Source organism: Mastigoproctus giganteus, chromosome 10 (genome assembly GCF_048544385.1).
Source record: "Mastigoproctus giganteus isolate SK-2022 chromosome 10, ASM4854438v1, whole genome shotgun sequence".
Classification (NCBI taxonomy): Eukaryota; Metazoa; Arthropoda; class Arachnida; order Uropygi; family Thelyphonidae; genus Mastigoproctus; species Mastigoproctus giganteus.
Genome location: NC_143584.1, coordinates 132,308,957 through 132,334,019, shown reverse-complemented (window position 1 = coordinate 132,334,019; position 25,063 = coordinate 132,308,957). Strand labels below are relative to the sequence as shown.

Below are 25,063 nucleotides of genomic sequence, written 5' to 3'. Positions count from 1 at the left end.
AAAATAAAATTAATCCAAGTATTCATCTTATATAATAATTAAGCATAAAACAAAAAAAGTATCTGATTTCTGTTGCGGAAATGGCAACACACTGAGAAACATATTTGTTTACTTTATACTGAAACTGAAGTAAGACTGTTGTGGATGATAAATGTAGTAACACAGATGACAGTGCTTTATCTCTCGCCATGTTTGCTTTATTACCCTCTGCAAACTGAAACTTGAGACTTTAAAAACTACCTATAAATATATAGTTAGGAAGGTAATGATCAGAAAATTGATGTTTCAGTGAAAGGGTTCATTGATCCAGTTGCTACTGCTGCAGAGCTAAATTTTAACCTTTTCTTTAGCACCATTAATAAAGAAAAATATAAAATAGAATATAAGAGGTGTCAGATTTTTCAAATACTGCTAACTTATTTACTATAAATGAAGCAAGCAGAGCATCTTTCTACAGATTACATAGGCGCCTCCGTAGCCAGGTGGGAAGGAGCAGTAGTGCGTAGCACACGCTTCTTGATTAGACCGGGGTTCGAGCCCGTCACCACCAAATACGGAGGATGTGGAAAGGTCAGGGAATGACCACCACACATCCCCGGAGCAATATGGCCTTAGTTGCTAATGCTCCTAAAAACCAAATAACAAATAACAGATTACATAATTTAGCTCATATTAGTTTAATTTGTAATGTTATTCTATAATTTTTTTTCTAAATTTTCCTAGTAATTTTTTTCAGTTAATATTCTTAGGTAGCATTTATACAAAGGGTACTAGGAAAGTTTTGCAATATGACGCAGCAATGAATCACAGGAAGCTGCTTGTTGCTGAATGTTGAGACATGTTCATACGTGCATAGTAGCCGCCGCGCCAAGTCGATGGGCTCAGTTATTCATTAGTAGTGAGAGTGTAAAGTGCTTGCGATGGCATCGTGGTCACAAAATGAGATAAGGACAGTTTTGCGGTATAATTTCATGCGTGGTTTAACCATAGACCAGTGCTTAGAAGAAATGACTCTTGCACTAGATGATGATTGTCCACATCGTACAACGATATTCAGGTGGTATAGAGAATTCCAAAGGGCAAATTTCACTCTGGAGGATTCTGAGAGGCCGGGAAGGCCACGAACGTCAGTTACGGAGGAAAACGTTACTGCTGTGAGGAAAATGCTTGACGAAAACAGGCGAGTGACCTACCAACAGATAGAGGATACTTTGGGCCTAAATGCACCAGCAATTCGTTCGATTCTGCAAGATCATTTGCACGTGAAGAAACTTTGTTCTCCCTGGGTGCCGCATCAACTGACTGAAGAGCAGATGACACGACGTGTGACTTGGTGCCGGGAGATGTTAAAAAAGTTTGATAAGGGACAATCTCGGTATGTGAACAACATCGTGACAGGTGACGAGACTTGGCTGTACTATTACGATCTGCCGACCAAGGCTCAAAACAAAGTTTGGGTCTTTGATGATGACGACACACCCGTAATTGTCAGAAAATCCCGATCTGTAAAGAAGAAAATGAAAGCTGTATTTTTCAAATCGAGTGGAATTGTGGAACGTGTCATTTTGGACACGCAGAAGACAGTCACAGCTAGTGGTATACTGAACAATGCCTGTCTAAAGTCATTGGATCTATGAAGAACCTGCGGCCAAAGTCAAGAATGGACACCTGGTACCTCCATCACGATAATGCTCCAGCTTACCGCGCCAAAGCCCGCACCGAATATTTGAACACGACAGGACTGAAACTTCTCGAGCACCCTCCCTACAGTCCAGACCTTGCTCCCTGCGACTTTGCACTGTTCCCGCATGTGAAAATGAAGCTAAAAGGGAGGCGGTTTTCCAGTGATGAGGACCTTCTACGGGCTTGGGACAACGAGTGTGCTTTACTCCCTAGTGAAACTTGGCAGAACTGGTTTAAAGATTGGTTTCGGAGGATGGAGAGGTGTATTGAATGTAGAGGAAATTACTTTGAAAAAATTAAATAAACAAAGCTGTATTGCAAAACTTTCCTAGTACCCTTTGTATTATATATTTATTTATATTTTCTTACAAAGTATTTTTTTTTATTAGGTGACGAACAGTGAAGAATATCAGACTTGGATTTGCATGGCCATTCATATAGATTTAGTAAATGTTACTTTAGAGATTGTTCACAGTGAAGTGCATGGTAGTAACATTTCAGACGTTCCTTTAGCAAAATTTGATTTTATAAAATGCCGCTTGTCTTATGAAAGTTATTCTGATCAGAGTAAGGATGTTGACCTAGTTTCTAATGAAATTCGTATCTCTGACACAAGATACCGGGGTAAGTGTAATAATATATATATTGCTCATTTAAAATGAATATGCAGAAACTTATATTTTTAACATGCTTATTGCTGGCCCTAAAGTTATGACTGCTGAGGGTACCAAAAAATATTTGGGCCCACGATGGTTTTGCATTGAACATCACCTACTCAATTCAATAGCTTGTCAGTCCTCCTGTGGCTTTTGTTGTGTACTCTTCCCTCCTGGATATGTTTTCCACCAACTAACAATAGACTGCATTAGCTATATATTCGTGCATTCCTTGTGCAGAACAGTGACCATTTGAGCTACCATTGTGGGGAACATTGGTCTTGCCCTCCCATGACATTACTTTTCATCTCAAAAGGTATTCCATTGGGTTTCATTTGAGACTCTGCACTGGCCATTCCAACTTTTGCACATTAATTTTTATGAACCTTTCTTGAACAACACCAGCAGTATTGCATGATGTGCTACTTGTCGAAACCAACCTGGGTCTATACAAAAGGAATTAGCATTAGTAGAGGCATATGATGCAAGAAAGCAAGCTTATGCAGCATCAGCCAAAAAAAAAAAAAAAAACCCTCCAATTTCACCCCTCCATTCGTTCCAAATGCCTGTCCAGCTCAGCCTTAAATTTATTTAGGCTATTAGCTTCCACAACAAAAGATGGAAGCCTGTTCCACCAGTTAACTACCTGCTGGCTAAAGGCAAGTTTCTGCACATCTATTCTACAACTATCTTTCTCAATTTGAAACTGTGCCCCCTCATATTCTTAGTCTGAGCAAGAGGAAGAATCCCATCAGCATTCAGCTTGCTCAACCCATTCAGGGCTTTATACACCTCGATCAGATCACCTCACAGGTGCCTACTCTACAGGTGCTGCAATTTGCACAACTTAAGCCTTTCTTCATAAGAGCACCCCTTTGTTCCCCTCACCAATCTTGTTGCCCTTCTTTGTACTCTTTCTAGCAACTCTACATCATTCCTAAAATGAGACCTCCAGGCCTATACACAGTACTCTAGGTATGGCCTGACTTGTCATTGCCTTGTATAATGGGATAATTAGCTCCCTGTCCCTGCTAGCAAAATTCATATATATCATTGATAAGACTCCATGACCTGCCTTGGCAGCCCATCTGCACTGCTCAGTGAACTTCATATTTGACTGCACAATTTCCTCCAGGTCTTTTTCACTTTCCACTTCCCTGAGTGTAGTGCCACATAGTTGGTACATTTCTTTTCGGTTATTGCTACACATATTCAGTACTTTGCATTTGTCAATGTTAAACTTCAGTTGCCACTTCTCAGCCCATTTTCCCAACTTATCTAGATCCAGCTGAAGTAGCATACTGTCTTTACTGTCATTAACAACCCTGCCAACCTTTTATCATCTGCAAATTTGGACATTAAACGTGATATACCATCATCAGTATCATTGATAAATATACAAAACAACAATGGGCACAACACCGAACCCTGGATAACTCCACTAATAACATTTGTCCACAAGCATTCAGTTCCTTTGTGACCATGTCGTAGTATCCAATCAAATTGGTCAGACAAGCCCTCCCTTTAACAAATCCATTCTGCATCAACTATTATTGCAGTCTTGTCTAGATGATCCTGCAATACTTCTTTAACCAGTGATTTCATTATTTTCCCCTGGAACATAAGTTAATAATAAGTTAATAGGTCTGTAGTTACTTGTGTCACCTTTTGATCCCCCTTTGTGAATTGGTGATACATTTGCACACCTCCAGTTCATGGGGACCTCCCCTGAGTCCAAAGAAGCTCTCATAATGATGGCTAAGGATTTGCTTACTTCCTTTGCTGCCTCCTTTAATATAACCGGATAGATCCCATCCACCCCAGGTGCCTTCCTTATGTTTAACTTCATCAATTTTTCTCCCACTTTGCTCTCATTTATTACAAAATCATTTAGCTCCCTGTTGGAGTTTGATAAACTTGTGGCACTCCCCTCATTGACTCCTCATGTATGAATGTAGATGCAATATACTCATTCAGTTTATCAGCTACCTGAGCATGATCATCAATAGTCAACCCATCTACGTTAAGTGGTCCAACCTGATTCATCCCTTTCCTTCTAGAGTTCACATAAATAAAGAACTCTTTGCTGTGTTTCTTTGCATCCTTTGCCAAAGATTTCTCGTAATCTGCCTTCGCCTGCCCAACCTCCTTTGTGACTTAATTACAGACTAGTTTATACCTGCCATAGGCTTCGGTGTCATCTGATACTTTATATGCATCCCATACATTCTTCTTCTCTGCCACTAGCCTCATTAATTCATCTTACATCCGTTTAGGTTTACAACTTGAACAATATTTCTTAGTTAGAATGAAAAACCTAGTAGCTTCCAAAATTAAGTCCCTGAAGGCTTCCCATTTAGAACTGATGATGTTACCAACGTTCCCATTCAACGTTTGTAACATCATCAGTTGATTCCACTGTACAGAATTTAATAACTGTCTGAGACTTCTGTAGTCACCTTTACAAAAGCAGAAGCCCTTCCCTTTAGCCTTGATGGTAGTTACATCTTTAAGTAATTCCCACATCACTTCATTGTGATCATTGTCACCCGGTGGTTCCTTTATCTTCAAATTCTTAATGCATGAATAATAACTGCTGATAATCAGATCAAGAGTATTACGTCCTCTGGTTGCCTCTCTAACATGTTGCTGTAGAAAACAGTCATCCAGTAAATCCACAAAAGTCTTGCTAGTGTGTGAGTGACCAACCCACAAGTTCCAGTCAATATCTGGAAAGTTGAAATCCCTCATTATAAGACATTCTGATTTACTGGCCAGCTCTATTTCTTTGCACAATTGCTCATTATACTCATCAGATTCATTAGGCCTATAACACACACCTACTCTCATTTTTCCTTTCCCAGTGCTTATGTCACACCAAACAGACTCAATACTGCATTGTCCACCAACATCATTTGGCTGCACTTCCTTATATTTTATGTGCTTCTGAACTAACAGCATAACCCTCCTCTCTTCCTGTCCTGTCTAGCCTTTCTGTACACATTGTACTCCCCAAATTCCAATTCTGCACTGCTTATATCTGTGTGACACCACATCTCTGATATTCCAGCCATATATGCCTTTGATGTCTTGACTAGCTCATCAAGTGTTATTTGGTGTTAGTGGTTCCTCACGCAACCACCTAAGACATTTGGTGATTGTGTGAGGAACCTTACCTACCACCTCCAAACATCATCATCATTGGCATAATGCACTCTTGCAGTAGAGACATTTTTCAGGTATCCACTACATGCATATGTGCCCATCTGGTCAGAACGTGGTGCAGGGAATATCATCACTTCATGAAACCAATTTTTATTGATCTGTTGGTCAATTATGCCATTCACTGCACGATGCAAGATAAGACAAAACCACTGATTTCAGTTGATGATTTTTTGCTAATGTGATGTCACACTACCATGAAAACCAATGCTTTTTATACAGTAAGGTCATACAGACCTCAACTACTGTTGTTGTTGCCTTAACTGGTTAATGTTTTGTAGGGATGTTTGACAAGTGTATCATACTGTCCTTCTGAGTAATCAGTTGAAACATGGAATGAACTAACATAGTATTCCTGTGCTTTTGTGGGGTGGTGGTGGTACACCCACCATGTTCAGAAATTGTACAAATGAGCAATCCAGCAGTGTATCATATAACAATAATACTCCTCTTGAAATTGGTCAGCTTGGCTCTACCTGTCATGATGAAACAACTAACTGGTATGACTCATATGCCTTTCTTATACGCTGGTCTGGAAGTTCCAGTGGACGGTAAAAAATCAAAAATATCTGGATACTTTTTTGGGTAATGTATGTATTTTTATATTTGTATAGGAAACAGCAAAAATTTAATTTCTGTATTAATGAAGAGGTGTTTGCCTTTTCCACCCATTAAACAACATCTCACAGCAAAGTTTTATTCCATCAGTAATTTTTGTTTTCACATTGATATACAGGTTCAAATCAGACTGCACTGGTACAGAGATCAGTAGTAATTGATTTAAAAAAAAAAATGAATTTAAAAATATTTATGTAAAAAAAAAATTACTTTATACGTGCAGTTTGAACATTTAATATATTATCAAGACATGGGTGCTGACAAGTTTGTCAAACATTGGGTTCTTGATAACTTTAGTATGAACATAACAGTTCATGTCTACTGGGCGATGGAATTATGGCGTGGTACTGGCCAACACTTGTTCTAACATGACAACATTATCCTCATAGAAAAGAAATAAATTTGAGATGTCATATTTGTTATTTATTGGAAATTCATTATTTTTGATTACATTATAAAATAATACAGTATTTTTTTTCTCCTTTAACACTTTTTCTGCTGGCTTTTCTGATGACTTTTTTGATAGTAGATTTAAAACCATGGGATTGAGTCAATCTGGATTGGGGAGGGTAGAGACATTTTTGTTACATTCATATACTCTGATACTTTGTGTAGATGAAACACAATAACTGATCTGCATGCTCATGGAGCAGTGACTATAATCATTAAATGTACTTTACATTTTACATTTAATCATTAAATGCACTTTACATTTTTGATATGTCTGTCTTTCTTCAAGAATTTTATTTTTGTGCTTTCTTCTTACTGTGACTGAATTAGTCAGCCTCTGGTAAAGATTACTTGACAAAAATATCCAGTTTTTCTTCTGTCAAATCGGAAGGAAAGGTTATAAAAGTCAGGTGCTTTCCCCCAAATTGTTTAAACCTGGATGCATCATGATGTAGTGAATGTGTTAAAGAGAAGTAGATGAGTCTGGCCAAACTTTTAGGTTCTTAATTTAAAATGAGCATGAAAATTGTCTCTCTAGTGTTTTCAAGAGAAAAAAGATTTCTTTCATCTTTTTAATTTTTATACAAAAAAATTTTGTTGTAGTTACTGATCTAATAGATTAAAAATTAAAAAAAAAATTTGTTAATTTTGTTTCCTCTTAGAGCTGGCATCTAAATGTTTTTCTGACAATTGTTCATTAATAGTCTCAACATATTAGAACTCAGCCTTCCCTTGTAGTACGTTTCCATGTTAGATATCTTTTGATGAAAAAGTTTCGACATGTTCTTCAGCAAAAACCTCCAGATCTGATGAAAAACAGTCTACATGTTAATGCAGGAAATGTATCTTTTTAGAAAAACTACATTTATTTTTTTAATACATCTAGAATTTCTTTAGCTACATCACCATAATTTTCTGTTGTAATGTTACTTGGGAAAACTGGAATAGACCATTATTTTCAATCCATTGCAGGATGAAAGCCTCTCCAGCATCTTTCCAGTTCCTTCTGTTTTGAGCACTGGCCATCCATTTACTACCCAAAAACTCATGAATATCATCTATCCATCTCCGCCATTGTCTTCCAGGTTTTCTTCTAGCTCCTCTTATGTACCATTCTGTTATTTTCTTAGTCCATCTCTCATCATGTCTTCGAGCTATGTGTTCTGCCCAAGACCATTTTAGTTCTTTAGTTTTGATAAGAATGTCCTTTACTTGAGTTTGCTGCCTAATCCATGTGTTTCTCTTCTTATCTAACAGTCTGATTCCCAATATAATTAGTTCCATCCTTCGCTGTGTAGTTCTCAGCTTCTCTTCCATTATTTTGGTGAGTGCCTAAGTTTCACTTCCATAAGTCATGGTGGGGAGTATACATTGGTTCATTATTTTACATTTCAGACAAACTGGGATATTCCTCTTCAGTATGTGACTACATTTCCTGAATGCTATCCATCCAAAATTTATTCTTCTCTTGACTTCCAGCCATTTATCATTATTACAGCTAATAACTTGTCCCAGATAAGTATATGACTCCACCTTTTCAATTACTGCTCCTTCAATCATTATTTCCCTTTCTGTGGCATACTTGTTCATCATTACTTTTGTTTTAGCCATATTCATCTTTAGTCCAAAATCCTTACTAATTGTGCATAACTGATTAAGATTTTCCTCTAATTCTTTGGGATCGTGGCTTATGACCACAATGTCATCTGCAAATCGTAAATGGTTTAGGTACTCTCCGTTCATATTGACTCCTTTCTGCAACCAGTATAATCTTCTGAAAGCTTCCTCCGAAGCTGTTTACTGCTGCCTCAAGGGCAGCAGTAAACAGCTTCGGAGATATTGTGTCTCCTTGTCGAACTCCTTTCTCAATTTTAAATTTCCTACTGTCTTTGTCTAGTCTGATAAAGGAGGTAGCATTCTTGTATATTTTCTTCAAAATCATGATGTATGGGGTATCTATGCCTGGTCTTTCCGGTGTCCAAAACATTGCCTTATGCTGTATGGAGTCAAATGCCTTTTCATAATCCACAAATGCAATGCATAATGGTGTTTTATATTCATTTGCTTTCTCCATTAGCTGTGATATTACGTGAAGGTGATCCATAGTTGAGAATCCTGTTCTAAAGCCAGCTTGCTCTTTGGGTTGATTCTCATCAAGTATTCTTTCTAATCTGTTAGTAATGACCCTTGTGAACAACTTGTAGATGTGGGATAACAAACTAATTGGTCTATAATTTCCAATTTCTGATTTATCTCCTTTCTTATGCAGCAAAACTGTGATTGCATTATTCTACTGCTTAGGCATCACACCTTTTCTAATGCACTTTGTGAAGAGCCTTGCCAGTTTTTGTGTTATGTCTCTTCCTCCCAATTTTACCAACTCTACAGTAACTTCCTCTTCCCCCAGGGCTTTCTCATTCTTCATTTTCTTCAATGCATGTTCTACCTCATCAGGAATAATATCAGATATGTTGTATGTGTTGCTACTTTGCAATCCATCTTCCCCACTGCTGGCATCATTCCCTCGCTCCTTGTATAATTCTGTATAGTAGTCTTCTGCTATTTGAATTATGCCTTCTCTGCTGTTTATAAGTACACCAACGCTATTCTTCAGTTTCAGTATCATTTGTCTTTCTGTATTACTGCTCGTGGCTGCTGATTTAAATCCTTTGTTTTCCCTTAATGCTTGTTCTACTTTTCTTGTGTTAAATCTTCTTATATCCTCTCTGAGTCTCTTTCTAATGACTTTGCATAACTCAGTATACTCAATTTTCTCCATATCAGTGTTTTTCTTGCTCTTCATTTGTCATCATCGGTTCATCATGACAAGTGTTTCTTGACTAATTTTTTCTTCTTTGGATTTCTTTTTCCCAATAGGTTTCTTGGGCTTTATCACTTTCAGAAAGTTGTAATATTCCTCGTCGATATCTTGGTCCTGAGCAGTCCGCAGAAGCTCAAACTTGTTCTTAAGTTCCAGTACATTAAACTTAAGTTCCTATACCGAACATCATTTTGGCACTGTGAAATATTCTGACTTGTGTGAATATGCTTAAATATGTGCATTGTACATATGAACGTGCACATACCTTGGTGTACTGTCTGCCTCACAACTATGTACATACTCATATCTATTGAATGGCTAATGCTACGTTTTTAATTCTTATGTAATATTTTATACTGCACAAATTTTTATACTGTACATATTTTTATATTTCTATATCATTGTCAAGCCCCTGGCCTCCTGGCTGTGGCGGGCACATTATTGTATCTTTACTGTACAATAAAGATTTTCTTCTACATACTGCTTTTTCTCCTCCTTTGTTATCTCAAAGACCTTTGTATTATTTACTCGAGTTAGTTTTTTCCTTTCCTTTCCTACATCTATATCAAGTGTACATCTTACCATTCTGTGATAACTTCCAACATTTACCTTATTCAGGACGGTAACATCATTCACAATATATCTTCTGATAGTAAGGATGAAGTCGATTTCATTAGTTGTTAATCCATTTGAACTCTTCCATGTCCACTTTCTGTTCACCCTTTTCTTGAAAAAAGTGTTCATTACTGACAGTCCTTGAGATTCTGCAAATTCCACAAGTCTTTCACCTCTTTTATTTCTTTCACCAATTCCAAAATTTCCTATAGTTCCTCTTTCTGTGCTGTTTTGCCTTTTTCCAACCTTAGCATTGAAGTCCCCCATAATAATAGTGTAGTGGATTTTCTGTTCATCTAGAAGACTCTCAATTTTGGTGTACATTTCTTCAACCTCTTCATCATCATGGCTCGATGTTGGTGCGTAAATCATTATAATCTTTAGCCTGTACCTCTTAGAAATCTTGAGTATTAGTCTTGACACCCTTGGTGATGTACTTTTGAATTCCAAAATGTTGTTTTTAAAATCTTTATGGACCAGAAACCCAACTCCACCTTCACTCCTTTCACTGTTTCCATTGGTGTACAGCAGATTTCCACTTGATAAACTTATAAGTGATTCATTTCTTCTTCTTGTTTCTGCCAAACCGATGATATTCCAATTCACATTTTCTAATTCCTTTTCCAGCTCTAATATCCTGCCTTCACTGATGAGCGATCTTACGTTATAACAGGCCAAGTTCAGTTTCCGTGCATGGCAGCCTGGTCGTACCCAGAGATTCTTAGCACCCTCTGCTTCCACTCAGATCCTCTCGCTGCCATAAGAGGGAGAGTGAAACCTGCTGGGGACTGAGGGCCATTTACTTTGTCGTGCTGTCATATGCTGGATGGTTTGGTCTTTTCCTCTTCACGCTGACCAGGCGTCTTGAAGAGAACCACTCTACACGTTCGTTGCCACAGAAGTGACGTAACAGGGCTCACCATCGAGAAGGTGTGCATGAGTGGATTTTAGGGAGGCAGGCCAACCGGACTTCACCTAAATCTTCTGTAATAGAGAGATATTGGATCCATCAGTGTTTTAGGCTGAGTGTCTGATAACACATGGGTTACCTGTTCCCCTCTAAGCCCCTTATTCTCTGCAATATATTGCTGAGAATAAGGGGTGTGCCACTTATTCTCAGCAATATATTGGGGAAACAGCTTGCACCCCCTGTGGAGCACTCTAATTTCTACAGTGACAAAGCTTGTGCCTACTCTCTTTAGAAATGATTACATTTATCTACTAGTAAAGTACTAGTAATCACTAAGAAATATCACTAATAATAATAAAAACATAATCACTAAAAAAAAAGTGAGTCCGTTATTTAATGAAAGCTTGTAGGTACTGTTGCGACTAGTTTCAGAATTGTTTGTCACCTTCAGTGACCTTGTTTTTAACTGTGAATTAATGAAGCATGATGGGAATGAAATGTTGGAAGTGGTGGACACTTTTGTACCTAGGGAATGTAATAACAAAGAGAATATCAGCTAATCAGAGTTTCTTCTGTAATGTTAACAACCTGTTGTGGGCTAGGGAATTCCAATGAAGTGTAAAAAGCTGATAAATAGGGTAAATTTTGACCTATGCTGCTGAGACATGGAGGATGAATAATAATGATGCTAGCAGAATCCAAGCAATCGAAATGAAGGTGTTAAGGACTATGCTGACTAAAACTAAAGAGACAAAAATTAGAAATACTGACATTAAAATGAACTTGGGAAATAGAAAGTTTTAGGGAGAATATGGTTGCATCATGTTTGCAATGGTTCGGACACATGAATACCATCATTCTTCTCTTTCTTGGTGATTCCCCGTCTACTTCTCTCTCTCTCTCTCTCTCTCTCTCTCTCTCTCTCTCTCTCTCTCTCTCTCTCTCTCTCTCTCTCTCTCTCTCTCTCTCTGGGTAATTCAGAAATTTTTTTTACCTGGTGCAGCATAAGCCTCAGGCTTCCTTGCACCATATGGCTAATAATAATAATGAAAAGAAAGAACTCTTAACAGAATACCAAGAAGAATGTTTGAGATGAAAATGAGCAAGAAGAGGCCGAGAGGAAGACTCCAGAAAAGATGGAGAGGTCAGTTTTGGGAAGATGTGGAAACTAAGGAAATTGAGGGGAAAGAATGACAGAAGATAAGATTTGGGGAGATACAAAAAGATTTAAGCTTTAATTTACCTGACTCAACACTAGGTTTGAACAGCAAGGAAGATACAGAATGAACTGAAGTATCTATAATGCTTCAGGTTTACTCTCCATCTGTTTATTTTCCTTTACAAAAAGAAGTGGTTTAGTGATGAATATGATGTTAACTTTGAAATGTTCAATAACTTCATTCTTTTGCTTTTAATTTACACAGTTTGGGAAGTACATTTATCCTACATTTATGTAGGATAAATGTACCATTTAAATGGGGAACGTATACTCTAGAATGGACATTCATTTAAATTGAAAAATATTTGCTTTCACCAAATAACTGATTGTTAAAATAATCTTATAAATAAAACTGCCCACTTCTAATGTTTGTAGAAGTGGGCAGTTTTAATAAATTTAAAAAATAATTAGGTAAATTATTAGAAGATAGGGCGAAACAAAGTGAGTAATCTCTCTCTGCTGATGCTGCATAATCTTGCTTCCTTATATAATTTTTCAACTACTGATATTAATTGGGAAACATGCTATCAGAAAAAATGCATATTAATAGGGTAAAAATCTTGCAAGAAAACTTGTGTTTGAAAACTTATGGAACTTTTTACCAGTATTTGCAAAAGACAATATTTTTTCACATTAATTTACTTAGCATTTATTTATTTGTGTGAGTGTGTGGTACCACCCTACAGGGTTGTACCACACACACACACACACACACACACACACAAATAAATAAATACTTTTTTTTGGTACCACCCTACAGGTTGGTACCAAAAAAAATTGCATAATGACTATAGTATGGCATCAAAAATGATTCCTTATAATGACAAGCATTGTTATTAATAAAATTGTAAAAAAAAGCAGAAAAAAATCTTTAAAGAAATTAATACTATCATAAATTAAAAACCAATATTGAGATCTAATGTTACTGATAATGATGTCTAATGTGTGAAATGTTTAGCAAAAAAAACATTTCATAAATTAGACTGTTACCCCAGTACCAAGCATTCAGTATTCAAGTGTTTCTCATGTGATTTACTGAGTCTTATTTAGGAAAATTTATATATTTGCTTCTCACTTGTTCTTCCTACTTACAGTGTACTGCTAGCCCTGCTTTCCATGTACTGCTCATTTGTCTCTGTTTAGTCGCTGGTGATACTGCTCCTACCTTTACGTGGTGGGGCTAGAAACCTGGAAGGTGGAATGCAATGTGCTAACATCCACAAAATATGGATAGGGTTTCTGGTAATTGGAAGAAGGTCATTAATATACAACAGGAAAAAAGATTGAGAAAGAAGACAGAGAGCCATTTACCATCAACTACAGTGAGTGGTCAGAGAGAAAAGTGGATACCCAATTGCAAATAACAGTTGGTAAACCATAAGACTGAATCTTATTTAGAAGTCCTTTATGCTAAACAAGATCAAAAGCCTTTAAAATGTAAAGAGCAACTGCTTGAGTTTCACCAAACTTTTCCATTGAATTTGTCCATAGATGCTTAACATAAACCAGAATATCACCAGTGGATTGACACTGACAAATACTGGCAATTTTTGATCAGATGGAAGATGTCTAGATAGTTTAAGAGTTGGTGGTTAATTGATTTCTCCATTACTTTAGAAAGAGTAGAAATAAGTTCAATCGGATGATAATTGGATGGGAGGGATTTGTCACCCTTTTTAGGAACTAGATGGATATGTGCAAATTTCCAAGCAGAAGGAAAAACACCTGTGGAATAAGAAAGTGAAAAAAAAAAAAAAAAAAAAAGGCAACACAAGAACAGGAGTATGTTCAGGGGTACAGGTTTTGAGAAGAAGTTGGAGAAATACCATAAGAACCTGGAGCTTTCCTAGCACCAAGATTGTTCAGAATCCTTTTGACAGAAGACCGCAGGAAGCATTGGAGTGTCAGAATGGTAGGAGGTGGTTTTCCAAGGTCATCAATACACAAGTTAGAAAAAAAGTAGGATGCTAGCAGGTCAGCTTTATATTTTGCTGAAGTGACAATAGAACCATCCGGTTTTGACAGAGGTGGGAATAAAGGTTTGAAAACGTTGCATTCTGGTTGCGTTGGCAAGCAACCAGAATGCGCAACTACCATTTAGACAAGGAGCAAGTTTTTTACTCTTAGCCTCTTCAAAATCTTGTTTGGACTGATTAATAACTGCTTTGCAATTGTTGCAAACTTCAGTGTAGGCAGAAAGTGAACCTTGAGATTTGGATACAAGCTAATTGCAATGTTCAAAATTCTTATCTTGAACAGCCTTAGTACATTTATTGGAAAACCAAGGTTTAGATAAAGGACACGATTTTAAGGTGGAATGTGGAATAAAGTATTTCATCCATACAAGAATAATTTCACCAACACAATCTGAGCAAACGTTGACATAAAAAGATTTCAAATCTTCTTAGATAAAGGAAATCTTGCATATCATCCCACCTGGCATTCTTGTAATGCCAATCAACATGAGATTAAGAATGGCCATGAGAGAAAGGCTCCATTGGGGAAGAGACCATGATCAAATTGTATTCTGAGGTGCCTGGAGCACCAGTCACCTCGACTGTATACTTAGAAGGGCAGTTTGTGAGAAAAAACATCAAGTATGTTGGCTGTGCGGTTAGGATTGTCTGAAATTCTTGTAGGTAAATGAACAATCTGTGTGACGTCATTAATAATTGCAAAAGCCTCAGAAACTCGACCAGCTGGGTCTATATGACTAGAAAATGGAAGCCAGCTGGAAAGTTGTGAATATTAAAATCACCAAGGAAAATTACCTCACTGTTAGGAAAGTTTGACTTGAGAAAGTCAACTTTCAAAGACAATGTCAAAGAGTTCTAAGTGATTAGTGGAGTTGTGAGAAAGTTAGAGGCATCAGATATATTTATGAGAATTTGCTAGAGAGATTTTAAGCAAGGGAAGATTGAAAAGAGGTGATTCTAAATTACTAAATTTCTGACAGGGAATATCAGAGCAGACATATGAACAATTACCACCTTTTGAAGCAAAAGGAATCATACAGCTAATAGTTTGGACAAGTGTGATGAGCAGTGTTTGAATCAGTTGATAATTGGGATTCTTCCAGAAAAAGTTCATGGGGTTTGGCATACTGTTTTTGGATATGACATACACATGTTAAGAATATACCCAGCTCCTTGACATAACGTGGCCTCCACAATGTCCCCTACTTGGATTCTTTCTAGTCGCTATCTGGCAGAACAGAGGTAGCAAGATTTCCTGTTACTAGCTGATCTGGAAGTCTCTAGAGAGTTGCCAATAGGTTCAGACCAGTTGACTATCTAGTGGCTGGCCTGAACTGCAAAGACTGTTTTAGTGCTGTACTCTTGAGTAAGAAAGATTGGATCTCTCCATGATGGAAGAGAGGTGGTTCATGGAATTTTGCACTCGAGACTAAATGTGAGTTCCACCACTTCAAGTCTCCAGTAAGCAAATTGGTGGTATTGCACCGTTTGATGAGAGCCATCTCCACTTATTGCCTAGTAATACAGAGGGGCAGCATTCCTCTGTGTGGTGTGTGTGTGTGCGCCCCACCTCGATCCCTGCTTACGTCGGTTTGCACATGGAGGTTATACCCAGGGTTACTAACAGTCTTACCATCATCACTACTCTCTGTTTGTATATGGGAGATGGAGGACAACCTTTATGGTAGTGATCACTTCTCCATGATATTCACCCTTTCCAGTGGAAAACAATGCAACCCATCTAGGATATCTCGGAAAGTTGATCATGCTAACTGAACTGCCTTCACACATCTGGCAATGTTTAATACTACCATAATCAGCCAAGAGCCAATTAATGATGCACAATCACAGAAAGAATTATCCAAGCAGTGGTAATTCCAAAGACATTGACTCAGCTACCATGATTTCCAAAACTTCAAATTGACTCAGCTACCATGATTTCCATTGTGGAATAGGGATTGCTCAGCAACAAGAAAAGCTCAAAACAAGGCATAGTGACTATTTTGCCTTTACCCCACTACAGATAATCTAATAGCCTACAAATGTGCACATTCCAAAGCATATTACATTTGACCTCAGAGTGAAAAGGAAACTTTGATCCATTTTACAATTTCATTCACATCAGCTGCCAGTTCCAAAGCCACCTGGGATATAGTCCCGAAAATTAAGGGCAAATACTCATCACACCCATCATTGATCCTGGAACACATTGGATGTACAATTGCAGGCCTAACTGCAATTGCAAGCACTCTATGTGCAAATAAAGGGAAGACATTTACTGAAGTGCCTTCAAGATCATCATTACCCCCCCCCCAGAGTTTGGGGCCCTCAAACACAAATCAGAAAAACAGCAATTTAAACAGTCCTCAAACAGCTGCTAGGCTTATTACCAACTTTTACACAGAGGGTGCTGAAATCGGCACTCTCTCTCTCTCTCTTTATCCAAGATGAGTACCGTCAGGTGACATCCATTATGAAATGATTAAAAATCTTTCATAAGAATCCACGGATCTCTTGCTCTGTCTCTATAATAGAATCTAGCTTGAAGAAGAGTTTCCAGACTTATGGCATTTGGCAATCATCCTTGCCTTCCCAAAACCAAGAAAGGATCCAAAAATATCGAAAAATTACTGTGCTATTGCTCTGACTAGCTGTTTGTGCAGGATCCTGGAAAAATTGGTCTGTGTTTGCCACAGTATTTAAAAGCTAACAACCCCCTTTCCAGGTTGCCATATGGGTCCTGAAGAAACCAGTCAATACTTGACCATTTAATCTGACTGGAAATATATATTCATCATGATTTCTTGAAATGCGAGCACTCGGTGTCGGTTTTCTTTGACATGGAAAAGGCATATGACACAGCTTGGAGATTCAGAATTTTATAAGACATATATGTCACATTACCATCTTTATTAAAAACTTCCTTTCGAACTGGGCATTCCAAGTTTGTATAGGATCCACCTTCTATTGGCCATTTTGTCAAAACAAGGGAGTTCCTGAAGGAACAGTTCTAAGCATTACATTTTTTGCTGTCAAAGTGAACTCTATTACTGAACAACTTCCTCAAACTGTAAACAGTGCCCTTTTTTGTAGATGACTTCAGCATCTTTTCACAATTCTGCAATATGAAGGTCATTGAAAGACAATTTCAGCATGCCATTGAACACATCAACCATTGGGCAATGTTAATGGTCTCTGGTTCTTGCCTTATAAGATTGTCTGTGTACACTTGTTGTAAATGGAACCTTCACCAAGAACCAAAACTCAAGCTTGGACAAAACATCATTCCAATAGCACCTGAGACAAAATTCTTGACACTTGTATCTGACCTTTTCCCCCTATATCTGTCAGCTGCAGACAATATGCATGAGGGGTTGAACCTTCTATGTGCCATCTCCTTCAATAAATGGGTAACAGACCGATGCACTTTACTCTGCCTCTATTGTGCATGTTTCTGATCTAGATTAGATTATGGATCCTAAGTGTATGCATCTGCTTGGAACAGCATACTTCAATGGCTAGACCCAGTCCCCCATCAAGCCATCTGCATTGCTGCTGGGACGTTTAGAACATCCCCTGTCCAGAGATTATACTTTGAAGCAGGTAGACAACCACTATCACTCTGACAAAAGCAATTGTCATTAAAATATACTTTTAAACTAAATTCCCTTCCAGACAACCCTACGTCTCTTTATGTGCCACTATTGGAAACTCTTTATAACACCCCTCTGACTGCCAACCATCCCTTTGGTATTTGTGTCCAGTAGCTACCCAGAGAGCTTAACATAGCTGTAATCAACATTGCCCAGTCACCAAAGCAACTACTCCCCCCCCCCCACTAGAATGCTTGTATACCATCATGCGATACCTCCATTAAAAATTGGGGTAAGGCCATCACCCCATCTTCTGTCTACCGTCAACTCTGGGCTACACAGTGAGTGGAATAATCTGACTTCTTGCCTATCTTCACTGATGGCTTGAAGTCAGAGTCACGTGTAATATCTTCCCAGATAATACTATCTGGGACGATTCCCTACCAATGCTGTATATATACAGCCGAGTTGTATGCTATAGGGGTAGCCATGGACCACATTAAAACCCACAATTATCAAAGGTGTATGGTGTATATTGACTCTTTAATATACTACAGGGTTGAGATATATCTTCATCCATTTCTGTCCCTGATCCAGCAGACATTATATTCTCTTTCTGAGTGTTCATTTGCTTCTGCTGGATTCCAAGCCACATTGGATTGGGTAATGAACTGGTAGACACTGCTGCTAGATCCTCATAACTCCAGAACAGTTGTAGCCTGTTAGTCCCTTATACAGAATACAGGCAGGTAATATGCTTTACATTACTCTCCTAGTGGTGACAATCTTGGCATGGACAGGTGAAAGTAAGCTGTATCAAATAAAACCTGTAATCCATAACTGCCAGTTTAGTCTGTGCAGGAACTAACAACAACAGGGAGGAAGTTATTCTCTCTCTCCCCCTCTCACCTCCACACTGGACATAGTCATCTTTCACATTCTTTCTTGCCGAGGGCAGGTGACTCTCATACATGTAAGAAATGTGACACCTTTTTAAACATATATATTTTATGTGAGTATCCCTGATATAGACATCAGCATTCTTTTTAATATAATGCTTTCACTCATAGGACTGAGCCTTATACACTCACTCAGATTTTATCTGACAACAAATGTGTCAGCTGTTTTTAGATTTTTAAAATCAATAAACCTTTTCTCTTATATAAATGTAACTTTATAACTTTTTACATATTTATATTTCTTATACATTTTGACATAGTAACATAATTACTTGGATCACTGAAATTTTTACTCTTATCTGTTTTCTTTTATGGGACATGGTTTGTGCATTATAGCCCTAGTTGCTGATATGCCACGAAAACTTAAATCAAATCAAATCTGATTGACTTGGGCTGTTCTGGTGACCACAACAGTCCCCTAAAAACCACATCAATGATCAAGCAAATAATATCCAAGTCACGGTACTATCAACTACTCCTCCATCCATTTCAGATTCTGAGTGACAAAAAAAAAACCCCATCCCTTGAAATATTTTAACCACAAACATGGAAATTTACGACACCACCAACATTGACGAATCCAACTTAGATATATAGGTGACCCCCATCGAGCATGGGGATTTCTTTCTGACCAATGTCCGCACACAGCGATTCTGCATTTGGTGGGGTACCGTTGCTTTGGAAATACAGGGGGTTAGGTTCTGAAAGTTTTTATGTAGGAAATAAAACCATAATCTGTGTTACAAATGTTAAAATTTATTTTTAAAAGAAATTAACAATTTCACTTTATAATTTAAAATTTATTCCAACTAAAACCATCAAAAGTTTAGCATTGACAAATGTAAAGTATGGGAAGCAGTAATCCCAGAGTAATGTATCAACTCTGTGGTACCACACTGACAGTGGTAGAGAATGAAAAGGACCTGGGAGTAATTGTGCAGGGAGATATGAAGTTTTCTGAACAGTGCAGACGGTCTGCAAGAGTATCTCATGGTGTCTTGTCAATGATATGCAGGAAGTTTTCTAGCAGGGATAAGGAGGTGATTATCCCCTTGTATAAAGCAATGGTCAGGCCACACCTTGAGTACTGTATACAGTTCTGGAGGCCTCATTTTAAGAAGAACGTAGAGCTGTTGGAATGAGTACAGAGAAGGGCAACAAGATTAGTGAATGGAATAAAGGGTTGCTTTTATGAAGAAAGGCTAAAGTTTTGCAAATTACAGTATCTGGAGACTATGCACCTGTGAGGTGATCTGATTGAGGTGTATAAAGCCTTTAATGGTTTGAGCATGCTCAATGCAGATGGGATTCTTCCTCTTGCTCAGAATAATCGCCTGAGAGGGCATAAATTCAAATTGAGGAAAGATGGTTGTAGGATAGATGTGCAGAAGTTTGCCTTTAGCCAGCAGGTGGTTGATTGCTGGAACAAACTTCCATTTGTCGTAGAAGTTGATAGCTTAAATAGATTCAAGGCAGAACTTGACAAACATTTGGAGTGAGTGAATGGGTGAAATAAGGGGTTTTTTTTTTGGCTGATGCTATACAACCTTGCTTTCTTACATCATGTGCCTATGCTCATCTTCCTTGTTTATTCATTCAACTGCCGTTTTCTGGAACAACCTTCCTTTATACGTATTTCCTGAAAATTACAGTCTACAGAAGTTCAAATCCAATGCAATCTTCTTTCGTCTTCTCATCCTCCAACCCAAGCACGGTACTATGTACTATAGGTTCTAATACCTCTCATGTTTGGAGTTTACATAAAAAAAAAAAAAAATGGAAGTAATTTTTTTCTATGCTAATTTTTGCTGGAATGGGAGTTTCAAAAATAAACGGCAAAAATGTCTTCCTCGAGAATGACTTTCAATAAGTGTACCACATTGAGTAACAAAAGTGGATTTTGTACTTGCAGAGTTTGTTGACAATCTAATGCTTGCTTTAGTTTTGTCTTCACACTTTTTAATTGTTCATATCGATGATTTATTCTATTTTCTCCAAAATAATCATATTCTCATGAATGACAGAATTTTTCTGGATTTTTTGCTTCCTGGAATCATTTTTGGTTATAGAAACACGCTTTGAAGCCATTATGTTAGGGTTACAATTGAAATAATTAAATTCACTCAATGACAAAACACACACACAGTGAAGTCACTTTTCACGCAACTCAGAAACTCACACTGACTTTGACACTAGCAAAGACTCAAGCTGACTAAGGGGTTGTTCAGGTATTACGTCAATGCTGTTTCTGAGAACTGCTGAGTTGAAAGATACATAACAAAAAATATATTGTAATAAAAAAATTAGTACAATGTAGAGAGGTTAAATTTTGACTGATCGCAAAACTGCAAAGTGCCACTAAACCGCCTCCATAACCAGATGGACAGGCGCGGCAGTGCATAGCACATGCTTTTTGATTAGACTGGGGTTCGAGCCCATGACCACCAAATACGGAGGATGCGGAAAGATCAGGGAATGACCACCGCATATCCCTGGAGCAATATGGCCTTAATTGTTAATGCTCCTAGAAAAAAAAAAAAAAAAACCAGTGCTACTAAACAGCTGTCTCTGATAACAAAGGCACTTAGAATGAAATGGATGACACTATAAATTCAAAACCCATGTTTAGTCTCTAGAGCAAAGTTTCCGGCATCTCCCTCCCCCCCCCATACTTCTCTTTCAACCATGGTACTAAGTACTATAGGTTTTGATACCGTTCGTGTTTGGGGTTTTCATTTAAAAAAAAAAAATTGCGCTAAGCAACTATATACAACTATATAATAAGGTAGCATGGCTGAGTCAGATACATCATGCTACTTCGAACCCTGGGCTGCATACGCCACGATCCACATTGCACTGAATTCTACCATGTAAATGAGAATCCGTGCACAGTGAAGCTGCACTTACTTGGGGGAGGGGCACCTGTACATGCAGAGGAGGAGGTGGATACTCCATATCCCATATTCTTTACGAAAGATAAACTAAAATTGGAATGCTATAAACAGATTGGCTCTAAAAAGCAGTCAAAAACACTTTCTTCTACTTCAAAAGGTAACTAATGGATTTAATTCAACTGTAGAGATCTGCATGGAAATATTGATGATTCTGTACTGGATAAATAAGTATCATCTAGTAGGCATCTGTCAAGAAATGAATTTCCCTCTACAAGTGATTCTTTCAGTTAGAAACTATACACTGTATAGGCATGGTAGCATCACAACCCATAGTTCACACAGTGGCATAACTATATTGGGTGACTCTAAAGTCCCTTATAGGTGTATTCCCAAACAAACCTCTTTAGCAGTAGTTGTGGTACAACTTTCACTTGGAATAACACTTGTGTCCATATACATCTAACAAAATCAGACATTCTCACCAACTGAAGTAGCCCCACGATGTGGGCACCTGAACGTGGTGAGGGGACCTCCCAGTGATGCTGCTGGACTTCCAGACTAGCATCACTGGGATCCAACGCCCACAGCCCAGGTTCCAGGCTTACATCAATGGAATCCGGCGTGTTTGCCGTACGCTGCGACTCGTGGAAATTCGGAAAGGGGGATCCTGGTGGTTGAGGGGCCCAGCTTCAATACACCACTTTGGCCCCTGCTTCGACAAGACGGGTGGTCCTGGAAGGCCTGGCTAGGATCAATCAGCTAGTAGGCTCGCCTGCGAGGGTCATCCGTGTCAATGCCACGCCCCTACCCTCATGGTCCGAGGGATAGGATTCAGGCTGGTGGCGGTGCGGGTATAGTGTCTGGGTAGCCCTGGCGTCCCACTCCCGAGTGCATTTATTGCATGCCGGGTAGTGGGCGTCCTTTTGGGCTCCGTGGTGGGTGGGGAGCCCGGGCACTGAACCATATAAAAATCTCTACGAATCCTGATAAACTTACTTCTTCAGGGGCCCCAACCCAGTCCCTATCTGAAAACAATGACACAGATACAGATAGCATTATTGCTAAAAAGAGGCAGCGAACCGAACTACCATCAGGGCCTGTCCCAAGGTTCCTAATTATACATTCCACCAGTGAAAAACCGATTGGTAAAATGTCGCCCTTTTTCATTCAAAAAGGGTTAGATGGGTTAGCAGGTTCACCCAAATCAGTTAAGAGGCTTCGTTCTGGAGACCTTTTAATTGAAACTAAAAATGACAGGCAATCAGAACATCTCCTCCGAGTAACATCAATCGGTGGAATACCCATAACAGTGACACCACACAGAACACTCAATTCATCGAGAGGTGTCATTTCGGAGTGGGACCTTCTCGACGTAACCGAGGAGGAAATCTGCTCCGAATTAAAACCCCAGGGAGTTATTGCCGTCAAGAGAATTACTGTGCGAAGGGATGGAAAAATTGTTAAAACCAGGAGCGTTATCCTGACTTTTAACTCTCCTAAACCTCCTGACGAGATTAAAGCTGGATACATCAATTGTTCAGTACGTCCATACGTTCCGAACCCTTTACGGTGTTTTAAATGCCAGAAGTATGGACATTCTCAAATGGCCTGCCGTGGAGTCCTTGCATGCGCCCGATGCGGTGCAAAGGACCATGAAACAACAGCATGTTCAGCCGCAAAACCCACCTGTATTAACTGTGAGGGAGAACACCCGGCCTACTCACGAGCATGCCAGAGGTGGAAAGAAGAAAAAGAAATACAACGCTGAAGGCAGAGCTAAACATATCGTACCAGGAGGCAAGGAAAGCGGTGAAACCATCAACAAACCTACCTACGCCCAGAAGGTAGCAGGGAGGTGTTCCATCGGAACACAGATGGACATGTCCATCCCTCCAAAAGAATCATTTACGCCCATCGCACGTTATCTTTTAAGCTCCCAAAAACCTGTACAGAAGGACCAATCAGCTGCCACTCCGATATCTGTACCTCCTAAACCTCCTGACGAGATTAAAGCTGAATACATCAATTGTTCAGTACGTCCATGCGTTCCGAACCCTTTACGGTGTTTTAAATGCCAGAAGTATGGACATTCTCAAATGGCCTGCCGTGGAGTCCTTGCATGCGCCCGATGCGGTGCAAAGGACCATGAAACAACAGCATGTTCAGTCGCAAAACCCACCTGTATTAACTGTGAGGGAGAACACCCGGCCTACTCACGAGCATGCCAGAGGTGGAAAGAAGAAAAAGAAATACAACGCTGAAGGCAGAGCTAAACATATCGTACCAGGAGGCAAGGAAAGCGGTGAAACCATCAACAAACCTACCTACGCCCAGAAGGTAGCAGGGAGGTGTTCCATCGGAACACAGACGGACATGTCCATCCCTCCAAAAGAATCATTTACGCCCATCGCACGTTATCTTTTAAGCTCCCAAAAACCTGTACAGAAGGACCAATCAGCTGCCACTCCGATATCTGTACCTCCTAATGCTCCAGAAGTAACAAAGGCAATCACCAAAGAAAAAAATAAGAAAGGTGAAGTACCTCCTACTACGCAAGAAAACATGGAGGTCGAGCAGAAGGAGGTACACGAAGATTCAGTTTTGGAGCTCTTTGCTGAGGAGGAAATGGACACTGGTCAGTGTCCGTACTTCCCCAGGAAGGATAAAACCAAGACTGAAAAAGGAAGCACTCAGCACCTCGGAAGCCGCGTGATGGACCCACCAAGCCAAAATAATGGCTAAATTCCTACAATGGAATTGTCGTGGATTCCGGCAAAATACTGATGACATCAAGGCCCTCCTGCAAAAGCACGAGCCAGTTTGCTTTTGCTTGCAGGAGACTTACCCGAAGGCAAATGATGATCCCACCATGCACAACATCGCAATTTTTCGAAAGGATAGAATTGCGGATGGTCTTGCTCATGGAGGAGTGGCTATCCTTGTGGGCAACCAGACCCCAGTTCAGCCATTGCAAATTACAACCAGCATAGAGGCTGTTGCAATTCGCCTTTCAGTCGGATTTTTATTAACCGTCTGTTCTATTTATTTGCCACCTGGGACTGACATCTCCCAGGAAGACCTTGATGATCTTGTAACGCAGTTGCCTCCCCCTTTCTTACTTCTCGGGGATTTTAATGGACATAACACCCTGTGGGGTGGTGCTAACCTTAATGCAAGGGGACGAGTCATAGAGCGCACGCTCAATGACAATGACCTGTCCCTTCTAAATACTGGAACAAACACCTTCTTCCATATGCCTACCCGTACCTTTTCTGCCATTGATCTCTCTATCTGCTCCCCTTCTCTACTCCCCTCACTCACCTGGGAAGTGGAGGAGAACCCATTCGGAAGTGATCACTTCCCTGTGATAACCTTGCTACACAGTGGGAGACCATGTCTTCCTTTCAGGTTACCACGGTGGAAAATTGATCAGGCTGACTGGACTGC

General features: G+C 39.2%; 1 protein-coding gene across 6 annotated transcripts in view; it reads left to right on the top strand.

The window, feature by feature from the left end:
- Window positions 1–25,063, top strand: part of LOC150079291 (intermembrane lipid transfer protein VPS13D-like) — a 1,618,665-nt gene that overhangs the window by 888,982 nt on the left and 704,620 nt on the right. For all 6 annotated transcript variants that reach the window (XM_090383928.1, XM_090383929.1, XM_090383926.1 and 3 more), the window contains one exon: window positions 2,073–2,307. In XM_090383928.1, coding sequence (XP_090240054.1) covers window positions 2,073–2,307 — 235 coding nt within the window. The remainder of the gene's footprint in view (window positions 1–2,072; window positions 2,308–25,063) is intronic.